Source organism: Vanellus vanellus (genome assembly GCF_965231255.1).
Source record: "Vanellus vanellus genome assembly, chromosome: 3".
Classification (NCBI taxonomy): Eukaryota; Metazoa; Chordata; class Aves; order Charadriiformes; family Charadriidae; genus Vanellus; species Vanellus vanellus.
Window position 1 is genome coordinate 122861793 of NC_138907.1, and position 15439 is coordinate 122877231.

General features: G+C 43.6%; 1 protein-coding gene across 1 annotated transcript in view; it reads left to right on the forward strand.

Annotated features, from left to right (window-relative positions):
- Window positions 1-15439, forward strand: part of ADGRF5 (adhesion G protein-coupled receptor F5) — a 56397-nt gene that overhangs the window by 15518 nt on the left and 25440 nt on the right. Inside the window, exons 2-10 of the mRNA XM_082480761.1 lie at window positions 2905-3035; window positions 5256-5316; window positions 6494-6664; window positions 7992-8171; window positions 10679-10791; window positions 11259-11317; window positions 11986-12128; window positions 12919-13119; window positions 14313-14546. Of these exons, the coding sequence (XP_082336887.1) occupies window positions 2931-3035; window positions 5256-5316; window positions 6494-6664; window positions 7992-8171; window positions 10679-10791; window positions 11259-11317; window positions 11986-12128; window positions 12919-13119; window positions 14313-14546 (1267 nt within the window). The 5' untranslated portion in view covers window positions 2905-2930. The remainder of the gene's footprint in view (window positions 1-2904; window positions 3036-5255; window positions 5317-6493; window positions 6665-7991; window positions 8172-10678; window positions 10792-11258; window positions 11318-11985; window positions 12129-12918; window positions 13120-14312; window positions 14547-15439) is intronic.

Consider the following 15439-nt stretch of genomic DNA (forward strand, 5'->3'; position numbering starts at 1 on the left):
CCATAATAAGGTCTCCCCTCAGCCTTCTCTTCTCCAGGCTAAAGAGTCCCAGCTCTCTCAGCCTTTCCTCATAAGGCAGATGCTCCAATCCCTTAATCATCTTAGTTGCCCTTCGCTGGACTCGCTCCAGCAGTCCCTCTTGAACTGGGGAGCCCAAAACTGGACACAGTATTCCAGTTGTGGCCTCCCCAGTGCAGAGTAGAGGGGGAGAATGACCTCCCTCGACCTACTGGCCACACTCTTCCCTATGCAGCCCAGGATTCCATTGGCCTTTTTGGCAACAAGGGCACATTGCTGGGTCATGGATAATTTACTGTCTAGATCTTCTCTTTGAATCACCTGAGAAGGTAAACCTTATTATATCTCCAGGTGTCTTCTTTCTTTTCTAAAACATAGGAGACGGCAACTCTTTTGTTGGGTGGATTTGCAAGAGAGGGTGCAATTATTTTGCAATATTTATGGAAAAGAGAAACTTACAGAAAAGGAAAAAAGAAGGTCATGTAAATCACCTATGTCCTGTGTTAAAGTGAGACTTTGCTATTTACCTCTAGGAATTTCTAGAGTTAATTTGAAACAACATTTTTCAGCCTGAATGCTGTGGAAAAGAGATTTTGTAGCAAACCTGGGCTTCCATAGCTCTCTGGGGCTTTATATATCAAAGATACTTATTGCCTCCTGGGAGAGTTTGTATGAGAAATGATGAATATGCCACATATCTCCCATTTTACCAGCTGAAGGTAGATAGATACTTGAGAAATTGCTCACTGAAAAATTTACAGCAATTCTTTTTTAAATGAAAGATTAAATGACAAGGGGAACAGCCACGTTACTCGAGAACAACATTAATATTTTTCCCCATTTGCTATTTAATATTACTTTGCTAGTGTTCTGATTTTCTAGATATTAGTGTGGGATTTTTGGACTTCTAACTAGCCATTAAAGCCTGAGTAGCAGCATGGGCCTCGTTTGCATGAGCTGTCCTCTATATGTTTTCTTATGTATATATTAACAGAGCATTTGGTTTCAACTACACGGTTGCACAAAGGGTGTATTTGAAAATAGAGGCTTACCCACAGCATTTGAATATGGATTCTACTTCGTGACCAGTGTGAAAGATACGTGCAAAACTGTAGCAGATGCTGTTTAACCTCATCATAAACTTTGTTTAATGACCTTTTTTCCTTTCTATTATCTGTTTTGTCATCTTTTTATCAATGAAATAGGAGTTCTTTGTACAGATTAAGCATTATATCCTGTGCTGTGAGCATATGATGCAAATGCAAAACTATCAGAAATCTATTAATAAGTCATGTCACTATCTCAAGGACTTGTGTCACATCTTATAACTTGGCAGTATTTCTGTCTTGATCCATTTTGATCCATCATGGTCTTGGGATCAGCCAGATCCATGGAAGCCTTGAGGTGTTCACAAGTGGATGATGTCTTCAAAACAGCAAAATAGTCTCTTCTGTAGAATGCTGGATATACTGATGGACATGCTTCAGAAACTGAGGAGATACTTCTTTCTTCTTGCTTCTCCTCCCCCCTCCCCCAAATCTACCAGACATTTATCCATTGGATTAAAAAAGCCTGTAACAGTCTTTTTCAAAATGGATTTTGGGGTGTGGTGAGAAGATATTCTGAATCAGTGAGATGTCATGCTTTCTAGCTATTCCTGTGTAGAAGCATAAGAGCAGCTATACTGGGTCAGCTCAAATGTCTAGATGCACAGTTTTCTGGTTTGGTGTTTTTTTTCCTCTGTTACCCTAGAATATCTTAAAATTCCAGACCTGTTGGACTAGAATATTCTACGCAATAGAATTTCTTCTATTCTGTTCTTCTAAGAGTTGGGGCTGTTCAGCCTGGAGGAGACTCCGGGGAGATCTCATTGCGGACTTCCAGTCCCTAAAGGGGGCCTACAGGAGAGCTGGGGAAGGACTTTTTACTCAGGCATGTAGCGATAGGACGAGGGGGAATGGCTTTAAACTGGAAGAGAGCAGGTTCAGACTGAACATTAGGAAGAAGTTTTTCACTTTGAGGGTGGTGAGGCACTGGCACAGGTTGCCCAGAGAGGTTGTTGAGGCCCCATCCCTGGAGGTGTTCAAGGCCAGGCTGGATGTGGCCTTGGGCAACCTGGTCTGGTGGGAGGTGTCCCTGCCCATGGCAGGGGGGTTGGAACTCGATGATCTTCAAGGTCCTTTCCAACCTAAACCATTCTATGATTCTATGATTATATTCCGATGTGTCGTGTTCTTGTGTTCTAGGTTATGTACTTGTTAACATCTGTGCAATTAATGAAGATACATACTAAAACCTCAAAATTACAAGTTGTTTTTTTTTTTTTTTTTCCAGAGGATATCCCTCTTCATTGTTTCCCTTGTTAGCCAAGGGGTAACAAACATAGAGAAATCTCCAGCTGAGCCCTCTCCAGAGCAGGACATGGCTGGTGGCAGAGCTCTCTCTGCTGCAACAGGGCAGGCCCTCACTTACAGCAACACTTCTAACTATTCCCTCATGTTCCAGCTCTGCATTTGCCAAGTACCCCTGTAAGGAATATTTGAAGATCGAAAGTCAACTTTTCTCATGGCAGATGAATTTCTTGTACCTCCCTTGTCCCTGCTGGGAATCTGCTTGGGACACCGCTTTCTCCAACCCATTCCTTTCTCCCTCCTTTTTGAGTAGGTACCACTGACGTGAAAAAAAAGGAGATATGAGGGAAACAGTCTGGCGACAGTAGCAGAGGGATATTTACAAACCTTGTTCCATGCTTTGTCTTGGATGGAGTGAACGGGCAGAGTGTGCTGAAAAAGTCTGCACACACTGTTTTTGTAGAATGTGCTGGTATTTCCTACTTTGTGAGTCAGCTGAAAATTCCCTCATCCTTTTGCTTCTTTTTCCTCTCAGGCTGTACAGCAAGGTCACTGGGCAAAATGCCGTCCACGATTACTGCAGGTCTCCACTGCCTATTTCTACTGATCACAGCATGTTGCCAGACATCACAGGAGTCAAACTTTGCTCCATTCATCCAATACGTAGTGAGTATCCTTTCCCAGATCCATTGGTTTTCATTTTGCTTGTAAGCACCCAGCTGCGGATGTTCTCCTTTACATCCATAAAACCAGTCAGTATAAGATCAGGTGGGGAAACTGAACCCAGAGTCTCCTCGGTGTGTAAAAGAGGTGGAGAAATCCAGGAACTGGGCTCTTCTTGCTTCCCAGTCTTAAAGCCTTTGCAGAAAGAACTGAGCAAAACTTCTGGTTTCTCGTTAGTGTTAGTTTGCAAGGGATTTAAATTGCTGTGCCTGGAGCTAAGCCTCGGTTACAGTTATGTGGGCACTGTTCCTGGATGGGATTTGCCCATCCTATGAGAGAGAGAAACCAAATAAGTCAACAAAAGCAGCTCAGACACGGAGGTGCTTACAGGTAGGCGACAGGAGTCTCACCACTGTCTTGACCACAGGCTGTGAGTACACATGAGCAAAACGTCTCTCCTGGGTGACTTGTGTTTAGATGTTGCACTCGGACTCAGACTTTACTTCCATTTCCCACTTTTTTAATAACACTTACATACCTTTTTTGCTTCATCAGTAGCGTGAATTATAGAAATCTGTTTTGTGCTTCATCCTGTGTATGGGTTTGGTAACAGACAGCTTCTGCACAAATAGTCCCTAACTTGAAACGACAAAAGAGGAACAGACAAACAAAGGGACTTTGCTAGGAAGTTAATGTAGTCTGGTAAAGAAAACTAGTCTACAAATCTACCAACTCTTGGTCTATCACGATTATTATTAGACCAGAAAATACTTCTTTTGTTTTCTATATTATGAAGCCTCTCAAGCCCAAGCAGATTCTAACATCTGTATTCATCCCCTAGCACCACAGGGGCCTTAGTTCCGATGGACTAACCAGAACACAATGTGCTCTTTTGAGCAGGTTGAAAAAAGACAAGGGGAGGTTAAGAGTGGGAACTCCTTAAGCTGTTTCTACCACCATCCCCTGTCCTGGCAAACCAATATATAACTGGTTCCAGCAGCCCCGTCTGCCCTTTGGCAGTTGTCTCATAGTGACAGAGTATCTTGTTTGCTCTGTTTTTTTTTTTTAAACTGTCTCTAATGCAGCACTTAGGCATTTTTAAGAAAAGAGTAACTGTTTTTGAGCACCATTGATACACAGTTGATCCTGCAAAAAGGAGTTATCACTTAATGGTGTGAAATATGTGCAGTATTTAATGGCATAGCAGTACCCTGTGGTTGTTTGGGAGAATAATTAAAAAAGAAAACCGTTGAGACCAAACGCGGGGGAAGAAGTGGATCATAGTGGGCTTTCTGGAACTTTTGCATCTAACTAAGGTGAAAGGTAGTACCCCCAGCAGTGCAAAAATGCCAATGCACCTTGGGTTCTTCACTGCCAGCGCAGCTGCCATACGAAGCCCAGCTCTAATCACACACCAGATGGTTCCTTTATGTAAAGAGATGACTTAAGAGTTGCCAAGCTATTCACCCTTTCTGTAAATAAAGATTTCAGTAGGACTCAAGAAACTGGCAAAGCCGCAAATTTCCTGCCTGCATCTTTGCTTGTTCCTTAGCCTTTCTCACTAACTGCGGTGCCAATGTATTTTTAGGGCATGATTAAAAAAATAAGACGGTCTGCATGTGTTTGGCTGCACTCTGCATGAACCCAGTCATACTGAAATTGTGCCACCGTTGCCCTGGTCAAATGTGTGCTACTGATAGCCCACAAAGTAGCTGAGCTGACACCTGAGCTGGAGCCAAGACATTTCAATCGCCTTTCTGCTCCTGCTCAGGCTGGCTTGGCTGCTGCAGAGCTGGAAGCTCCGAGCCAAGAGGGGAGCAAAGGGTGCTGCGAGTCCACTTTGTGGATTCGAAGGCTGAGCGGCCAAGTCGCCCAAGCAGTTCGCAAGGCTGGCCCGGGTCCGAGGGCGCTGCATCAGCCCCGTAGCTGGGTCACAGCTCAGACACAGAACTGCCGCTAAGCTGAGACAACTGCCTCGCAGAGATATGCGAACAGACACCTGCAAATTCAGTACCTCGCTCAGCTGGTGTTTCACATTTCCTTGCTTGGAAGACATAAATATTCTATTTAAAAAGGAAAAGGGGGGTGGGGAGGGGCAAAGATTGGTGGAGGGAAAAAAAATATCTATGCCATTATTTTCTTCACTGATCCTTTCATGCCAACAACAGCAGCTAAAGCGTCACTTTGGGTTTTTTCACAGTTTCACTGTCTTTTTTTTCACAGATTGACACGGCGCTAGGAGAGGAAAGCTTCCAGTCAGAGATGCAAAGGCAGAAGCGAAACAGTACGTACACGAATGTATGGTAACAGAGCAGGTTTCTAGTAAGCCAAGGGTGAAATCACCACTGGGAACAGCATCTCTTGAGGTATTGAACTGTGATCATCAAGGGGGAGTAGCTGTTGTGGTTTAACCCCAGCCAGCGGCTAACCACCACCCAGCCGCTTGCTTGCTCCCCCCCAGTGATGCGGGACAGAATCAGAAGGGTAGATGTGAGAAAACTCGTGGGTTGAGATAACGACAGTTTAATTGGGAAAGCAAAACAAGGAATTTGTTCACTGGTTCCCATCGGCAGGCCAGTGTTCATCCCTCTCCAGGAAAGCAGGGCTCCATCACCTGTAGCAGTTGCTTGGGAAGACAAATGCCACAACTCTGAACGTCCTCCCCTTCCTTCTTGCCCAAGCTTTTATTGCTGAGTGTGACGTCATATGGTGTGGAAGTCAAGCTCCAGGTCACATGGTGTGTGACATCATATTGGTCAGTTGGGATCAGCTGTCCTGGCTGTGTCCCTTTCCAGCTTCTTGTGCAGCCCCAGCCTACCTACTGGGAGGAGAGAGTGGGAAAAAGACAAAGCCTTGATGCTGTGTAAGCACTGTTCAGCAATAACTAAAACATTGTGTTATCAATACTGCTTTCATCGCAAATCCAAAACATAGCCCCATACAAGCTACTATGAAGAAATTTACCTCTGCCCCAGACAAAGCCAGTACGGTAGTAAAGGCACAAACAAAAGAGGTGGAAACTTCTCTCTGGTGAGAGACTGACATGTAGGAGCACAGTGTCTATGCAAGATGAAATACATGGTGTAGAAAAACCCCCGAGCCTCTTAGCAGGACAGGGGCCAAAAGATTATCCTGTCTGGCTTCAGGCACTGGTTGACAACCCATCCACTTGCTGAGTCAAAGGAGAGAAAGGATGAGACAGCTTTTCTCTGTATATGTTACGCCATTTATATCAGCTTCCTATTGCTCTGAGACCAGGGACATCTGGCTTTTGTCAGACAAGCAGCAGATAAAGCACGTGCACAACATCTGCTGAGTAGGAATCAAGAAGATTTCCTAAGCAGAAAGTGACACTTAGCTACTGTTAAACAGTAACACAGCCCAAATGCCGAAATGGAAGCCACGCATTTATGATTCACCCTCACACACAGCTTTGCAGTCTCATGCTTTTTCTCTTTCAGTGCTTGTTTTTGACCTTCCCCCTATGGAGTACACCGTTGACATTGAAGTAAGCCTTATGGATTCATCTTTCCTGGAGCCAATGAAAGAGTATTTCAAAAACCTTAATCTTCCGGTTTTAACAAATATTTCAAATGCAGAAATGAGAATTTCAAACATCAGTGTCACAACAGGTGGGTTGGTTATTTATTTTTATATTCTGGGTGACATGCTTTTTTTTGCCAGTATTTGATCTCTCTCAGTTTTACCATCCATCCCGCTTAGAAATCAGCAGAACTGAACTGGTCTCTGCTGCCTACTGCAAGACTCAACAAGACTGAAGCTGTAGCACACAACAGCACGTTTTGTTATCTGCATCCCACCACTCCTCTGTGTATAATGTTGGCATTAGGAATAGCTCTGAATGCTTTTCTTTTCCTAAGGAAGGGACAGAGCCAGAGGAAGCCTGAGCCAAAGGATTTTGCTCCAGTTTTACTAACAAGCACCCTGAGTTACTTTCAAGTTTCAGGAAGCTGTGACAGCAGTTATCAGACTGTTTACTTCCCTCCACTTGGATTTGGAATGTAAATGGCTGTAAGAGGCTGTACTCTGACCCTGACAGAGACAGGCTGCGTGAGATGCAGTCTTTTCCTGATTTAACTCACCGAAACGTATTCTTACAGGGCAAGATGTCAGACAGGTTTTATTACCCGAGTTGTGGTTTTGCAACATCACATCCAAGTAACTAATACTGCGGAGGATATAGAAACACACCGAGCATTTACAACAGTGGAGGAGGAGATTTGGTACCTTCTTATCGCTGGCCCATAAAGCAGTGAAAGGAAATGTTCATCTGTTCTCAAAACAACATGCAAATGGATCTTTTAAAGGCCTTCAGGGTCGCATGCAATGTGTGAAAATCACTTTGTTAACATCTTACTTTGTCAAGGGCATATTAAGAGCAGAAAAACTTACCATGAAGTGTTTTGGGTTTTTTTTTATTAGTGAGAATGTATGTCTTCAAAGCAGTTTGTGATAATATCACCTTCTCTCGTGCAGTGTCTGTCAGGATGCGGTCAGCCTAACACAGCACCTCACTAGCCACCGGGACTTTGAATGACCATTACATGCTCTTACAATCTTTAAAAGCCTCTATGTTTGCTTTCAGCCTAGACAATATAGAAAGATCCATTCTGAAAACTATCACAGGACCCTGGCCAATATGCCACGTAAATTTTTAGGATCAGGCTTCGCATTTCCATTCAGTTACTTTGAAGTAATTGATCACACTTATTCCTGTACCAGTCCGGTTCCTATTTCTGGTTAGTCATTTATGATTAATATAGTAAGATTTGCAAGGTGTCAGACCATCGTGTTTGCATCGTTCAAGTGAATTCACAAGGAGGGCAACATTTAATTGAGATCACTGACATAAAGGTACAGCAGGGTAAATACATATCATGCAATACGTTATGTCCCGTTTACCATTCTCATAGTATTTCTCTGTCTGTCTGGCACTAGTCTGTATGCCTAGTGGTGAGAACACCAGCTGTTGTTCTTGCGAAAATGGATATGCCTGGCCAAGCGAGGTGTGCAGTGACTTGATAATCTGCCCTTCTGCCAGCCTAGCACCCAGCCTGTCCTGCAGCTACACGAGGGGAATGCCTTTTGACAAGCCTTACTGTAAGCCTGAGATTGAAGGTAAGGAGAAAGTGCTAAACTTCGTCATTGTACAACTCATATACTGGTTAGAAGACGGAACAGTGTTAAAGGTGTGATAAAGCAGCACGTCAGGACTGAGCTGGCTAACACATTGCCTGTGAATATAGAAAGTCTGTAGAGATGGTCTAGAGCTCTTCTCTTGGTGATGTGGGTCCACCTTGACCCAAGTACTTGCAGATATTTAGCGCCATGCTGGAGCCCCAGCTCCTGGAATCACTGATAAATCTCTTTGAGACTTTCAGCTTTTGCTAAGCAAAGAAAGTTTTGTCTCATCATATTTTCAACAGAGGAACTTACAAATGTGACCAAAGTGTGACATAGTGCTCAAGAGAAGAGAAGGAACAGAAAACCCCAGCATGTATCTTTTGTTTGGTTTTATTTCATGACTCTTGTGACAAAGTGCCTATGAGTCAGGAACCTGACTGATGACTGGAAACGTAGGCTTGGCAGCACTGGGGTGTAGCACTACCTGTTGTCTCTGCAATCCAAGACAAACCCCCATGAGGCTCTACCTCTGATTTGTGACGGAGCAACATGCAGAGATACCCAGAGGCAGCCCAAGAGCTGGAAGCAGAGATGTCAGCATGCCCGTTTTAATCACCTCTGCTTGGAGGCAATGCTTTTCTCACAGGACAGTGCCATATCAACACTGCTATACTATTTCCAGGACTAGAGCTTGTATCTCTCCCATATGGAAGTCCCACACCTCTTAGAAGTCCAGGGCCTTGGGTACAATGCTCCTCCACTGCATGTTATGGACATGTCCTTAAATGGACCCAGCTTAGAAAATTCCAGTATCTCTCTAAGCATTTTATATTCTTTTGTGGTCATTGATGAGTCTTCATTCAGAATATTACCCTCCCAAAGTCATTGAGGATTTTTCCATTCACTTTGGTGAAACATAGGTGGAGATTCATCCTGTGTAACTTTCACTATGTAAAAGTTAAGTATCTGATCAAAGTTATTCATCCAAACTCTCTACAACTGGAGCAACGTAGCAATTTAACCATTGTAGGAAAGCTGTCTATCACCTTTTGAAGGTGTCCCCAGCTTCGCATCAACTGGACTGGAGTCTAGGTATCTAGCAGATGCCAGGCATCTAAATTAGTTACAGAAAATTAGGACAATCCCAACTTTCCTATTATGCAGATGAATCTTGACAAGTTGTAAGATTTTGGGTTAGGATTAGGGTGGCATCACCAAGGGCAAATTGTGCCTGACTACTCTAGTGGTCTTATAGGATGGAGTGACTGCATCAGTAGACAAGGGAAGAGCTACAGCTATCATCTACCTAGATTTCTGTAAGGCCTTTGATACAATCCCCCATAACATTCTTGCTGCTAAATTGGAGAGATATGGGTTTGACAGATGGACTATTAGATAGATAAAGAACTGATTGGATGGCTACATCCAGAGTTATAGTCAATGGCTCAAATGCCCAAGTGGAAGCCAGTAACAAATGATGTCCTTAAGGATCTGTACTATTTAATATCTTCATCAATGACATATAGACAGTGGAATTGAGCACACCCTCAGCAAGTTTGCAGATGACACCAAGCTGAATGGTGCAGTTGATTCACTAGATGGAAGGGATGTCATCCAGAGGGACCACTTGAGGAGTGGGACTGTGTGAATCTCATTAATTTCAACGAGGCCAAGTGCAAGGTCCTGCACCTGGGTCAGGGCAATCCTCAATATCAATACAGGCTGGGAGGTGAAGTGATTGACAGCAGCCCTGTCCAGAGGACTTGGAAATACTGACAGATGAAAACTGGACATGACGCAACAATGTGCATTCACAGCCTAGAAAGCCAACTGTATCCTGGGCTGCATAACAAAAAGCATGGCCAGCAGGTCAAGGGAGGTGATTCTGCCCCTCTACTCTTCTCTGGTGAGACCCCACCTGGAGTACTGAGTCCAGCTCTGGAGTCCTCAGCACAAGAACGACACGGACCTGTTGGAGCAGGTCCAGAGGAGGGCCACAAAGATGATCAGAGGGCTGGAGCACCTCTCCTATGAGCACAGACTAAGAGAGTTGGGGCTGTTCAGTCTGGAGAAGACAAGGCTCTGAGGGAACTTTATTGCGGCCTTTCAGTACTTAAAGGAGGCTTATAAGAAAGACAGAGAAAGACTTTTTTACCAGAGTCTGTAGAGACAGGACAAGGCGCAACAGTTTTAAACTGAAAGAGGGGAGATTTGGATTAGACATAAGGAAGAAATTCTTTACTGTGAGGGTAGTGAGAGACTGGCACAGGTTGCCCAGAGAAGTTGTGGATGCTCCATCATTGGAAGTGTTCAAGGTCAGGTTGGATGTCCCTGCCCATGGCAGAGGGGTTGGACTGGATGCTCTTTAAATGTCCTTTCCAACCCAAACCATTACATGATTCTATGATTCTACAATTAACTTAGAAGAAAAAGCTAAGAAACCAGTTCGTAAGCATTGCTTTTGATTATTTTTACATTTATTTTTATGTTTTTCCTTACAGATTCACGTATTGTAATGGATATGTCAGTCAGACTTGACACAGACTTTCTGGATGATCTCAGTAATTCTTCTTCTGAACTATACAAAAAATACAAAGCTGACCTTGAAACAGCGGTAATGATTTTATTTTTCCAGCTCTGAAGATAGAAAGCCCTCTAAGAAATATGGTATTTGCCCTAAGTGTCTGGGGAAATAGGGTAAACTGTCAGTCTCTGTAGGGAGCTGTGAAATACACAGCAGTGGTAGCTGCAAAGTGGGCCAAAGCTGATCTCCATTGAAAGGGAATGGCAATATTCCCATTCATTTTAATATGCTGGCTGACAGGGAAGTGTTTAGGAATCTTTTGCATCAAAAGCATGAAAGAAAATTGCATTATTGGTCTCAGCTTAAATCCACATGAGAACGCATAGAATGAAACCATCAACACAAATTTATCCCATGACAGTGGGGAGAGCACCAGCCCCATTCTGTCAGCTATGCTACATGCCCTTATATCAGTGCTGAATTGAGAGTTTCCTATCTTAAGCACACTAGAGTAATATACAGAGGACTTACATTATGTACTATGTCTCTATTTACAGTTTAATGCTAGCTACAGATGTTTACCGGGCTTTGTATCGGCAACAGTAACTGGTTTCAGGTAAGTAAACAAATTCACTTTTTCCTGGAAGACACAAATCTTTCTGTCCGGTCTCAAGGAGACACAGGTCAGCAAAAACTGCATTCCCTCTGCCTAGAACCCACGCCCAGCATATACATACTGAATAACAGCATAATAGCTGCAAAGGAAAGCCCAACTATTAGCATGGAAAGAGGACTGCGGGCAAAATTCACTACTGTGCAAAAGTCCATGAAACAATCATTCTCCATCTGGATCCAAGCCTTTTGTGGGAAAGACTGAATTCCACCCAAAAGGGGAAAAGGATGCGAGTAAACCTAACGTCATCTCCCAGGTCATCAGGAAGATGAATTAGTACATTGACTGTGGACGCAACATTGTGTCTGGATAAAAGAGACATTGCTTAAGTCCACACACATTTAAATGCAGCTGTATTTTAGGTTTTCTAAGGGAAGTTTACTAGAAATAGACAGCAGATGAAGGAGATGTCACATGAAGGTGATCTTACTTAGGGAAGAGCTGTAGCACAGCCTTTTTTACCAGAGCAAGTCAAGTCACAACAGAAGCCTTCACAGGTGAGCCCTGTGAAGCCTTCTGAGCCATACAAGATGGGTGATCACAACGTTAAAATCCACTAGTGTGCAAGGATATTTAATTCCAGTGCTTCTCTTGTTCTTGTATCTGTTTAGGTCTGGAAGTGTTGTTGTGAACTACGAAGTAAAAGCAGGAGCAGCAAACTTCGATCAGATAGCAAGTTCCAACAGAATGGTACCACAATTTCTAAATCCATTGTACCAGCTAAACCAATCTACCTTCACAACAAAAATAGCTAGTAAGTTTAAGGCTTTCTCATTATTTTCCTTCAACCTTTACTTTAGTATTTCTAGCCTGAACCATGTAGCTGCTTTATACTGTTGATTATTTGGTACCGGGCCTTCAAAAAACATTTATTTCTCTGGCTGGTTCATTTCATCCTGTGCCATCAAAGCTTAGAACTTACATGAGATGTCCATGCATGCAGTACCTCCCACAGAAAACCAAATCCTTCCGGCTGCTCCACTGACCCCTGATGATGCAGTCTCTCCATGGGACAGAGATTAAATACCCTTGAGTTCACCTCCAGAACTGAGACAGTTCTTAGCATTATAGGCTGCCAGCACTTCCCACTTCTTCAAACAAAACCATAAACCTCTTGCAGTTTACACGAGAACAGGTTCCCTCTGGCTTCCTTGGCATATTTTCCGAGCTGCTGCTGGACAGTGTGTCACAATTCGGTTGCCTGATCAAGTGCCCCAGAGGTGATGTACTCTGAGCACTGGACTGTCTGTCTCAGAGGATTACTTTAACCTGGTTGGTTCTCCTCCCAGTTTATCTAATTAGAAAGCAGAGGTAGTGCTAATATTTCTGGCGCTCTGCATAAAACCTTCTGGGATCTTTGGTGGACAGAGATGGTAGAATATGTTACGGGAAAATTGCATAGCTTTTGTCAGAGGTGGTGCACTGCAACTGATGCTGAGTGCGTATTAATTGCGAAGCACCTGGGATTCCCATGAGATGAAAGGCACCATATAGACATGAGCTGAAATTACAATAATGCAGAACGTTCCTCTTTGTCTTCCCAGATCAGACAAACTTCACTGTGAGCCCTGACGACATTTTTGAAGGAGATACAGTAAGACTGATTTGTGAGATAAATTCAACATCTGAGAATGTGACCTGGTATCACTTAGGTCAGATCATCTCAACAAACTCCCTACATTTCGTGGACGGCAAAACCTCAGTGTCGACTCTTGAAGTTGCCAACGTAACGATGAAGGATTCTGGTATGATTTTCTATTGTTAAATCAGCAGATGTAAATCTCTACTGTGGCTAGTTCTATAAAAAGCAGAGAGGAGTGCAGTGACTGCATTTTCCTAGAGTAAATGTGAAAAATACACTGACCCCCATAGTTTTCCTGTTTGATTTGGGTTTTTTTTCGTTCAATGAACTACATACTGACTGTCATTGCCAGTAAGATGTGAACTGACTGAAGTGACTACACAGGCCAGGGTATTCTCAGTGCCAGGCTTCACTGCCATATCACAGGAGACTGCAGTGACTACATGACCGTGAGGCCTTCCCACCCTTTTGGTGTCATAACTTGAGGCTGTGGTTGAATTTGTCCTTGACGTCCCTTGCCCCCTTTGCAAACATAACCTACCTAATCAGAGCTGAGAGTTACAGTTTTTTGTGTGTTCATGTTTAGGGCTTATTAAAAGTCAGAAACAGGTAAATTGGTGGCATTTTGCTGGGAGGAGTTATCAGGGGAGTTATCATGTATTATCAGAGCTTTGACTCAAGCCCACACTCAGTTCCTCTCTTGGGACCATGAATTTTACATTCAACTTCAAAAAGGGTAGCCTGTGACAAGGTGTTTGGGCACGTTTATGGGAGGCAGGAGTTGTGGGTCTTTGGCCTAAGGGTGCCCTGAACCTTGGTGTCTCCACTCCAATGAAAGTGGCCTACCCACTTGGCAATCCTAACGGGGAAGGGGAACCCCACTTACCTGAAATATGAGGTAAGTTTGGAGCTCTGATTACCAGTTTCAAAAGGAAGCTTGGCTGCATCCAGGGGACAAGTGCCTGAGAAAGTGGTTGACAAATACTCCACTGTCTTTGGCAATACATTCTCAGCAGCGTATGTGCCTACACTCAGAGTGCCATCTCTTGTGGAGTCCACCCTGAGCACCTCTCTCTCACCCATTCCCTGTAGGAACCTTTTGCACAGTCAGTCTACATTCTTACCATGACTTATTGCTGCCGCCTGAACTATGGGCAACACACAGCTCTCCAACACACCAACTCAGACAGATTTTAAGTATGAGGGTATATTTTGATTAACAAGTATCAAAGCCGCTGCAGAGCAGGGAGATGTGAAAACTAGGTGTGGAAGTAGCTCCCAGCTCCTAACTCCACATGTAGAGGAAAAAACAGTAAAATATGTTCTCAATGCTAAGATATTACCTATGCTTTACAGGTTCCTATACGTGCAGTTTCACAAAGAGCAATCAGTTTCACACGCTGATATACAATGCCACGAAAACAGTAGCAGTCTCTCCGCTATACATCACTCCAAACGTAGACAACATCAGTGTTATATGCAACAGTCCTGAAATGCAGACAAACGGACTTCTGCTATCCTGTTGTATTGACAAATACTTACCATCACTCACTGGTGACTGGAAAGTAAATGGAGCAATCAATATTACAGGTAAGATTAACAAAAGATTGTCTTTCACCTGCTAGGTTTGTTTGTTCTTCAAAGATCTCCTCCTAATTGGCTCCCCCAAAGGCCAAGTCCTAGGATGAATACAGGGTATGCTCTAAAGGGGGGTGTGGGGTGGGAAGGGCGATGGATGGACAGTGTGGTACAGACTCCATACATGTTGTGCAGGTGCCAGTGAGATTCTGGGCACCTCCATCCACTGTGCAGACATTGATGCTTAAAACTGTGCCATCCTGGATGGAAACAGCTGCCTGGACCAGCATCATACCAACGTTTTCCATAAAGCTTATTTCTGCATTCTCTAGGATGAGCAAGGATGCTCTCTAGAGCAAGGATGAGTGTATTAGTTTCTACTGCTACCTCCAGAATCAGCCCTGGGGTACGAAAACCTTCTGTGTACCACATACCGAGATTTGGCAACCGAGAGAGGCAGGTGGTACACACTGAAACAGCTGCAGCATAGCTAAATACTGACTGCACAGTTTCCCTCTCCACCTGTATTTGTGATACATCACATGCCAGTTGAGTCAGTGGCATTCCACAAGGCTTTACTTCTAATATGAATACAAAGAGTTAATAAAGCACCAACTAAAAGTGTTCTAAAGACTTACAAAATAACGTCAACAGAAAGCTCATAAATGTCTATGAACCATAGTCATAAACAGCCTATTTCCCTCTTAATATTTTAAGGGTATGGATGAGCTGTTTATTGTTAACCATTTGTTATTAATGAAATTGAGCAGAAAGCAAGACAGCAAAATGAAAGAAAAACTTCAAAGCTCATGTGCGCAGTCATTTCCTCAGGGGGCAGGTACGGGTATGCAGTGGTGGCTGCAGAGAGAGGGGTGATCCTGCCCTACTGTAATGAGCTGCTTTGG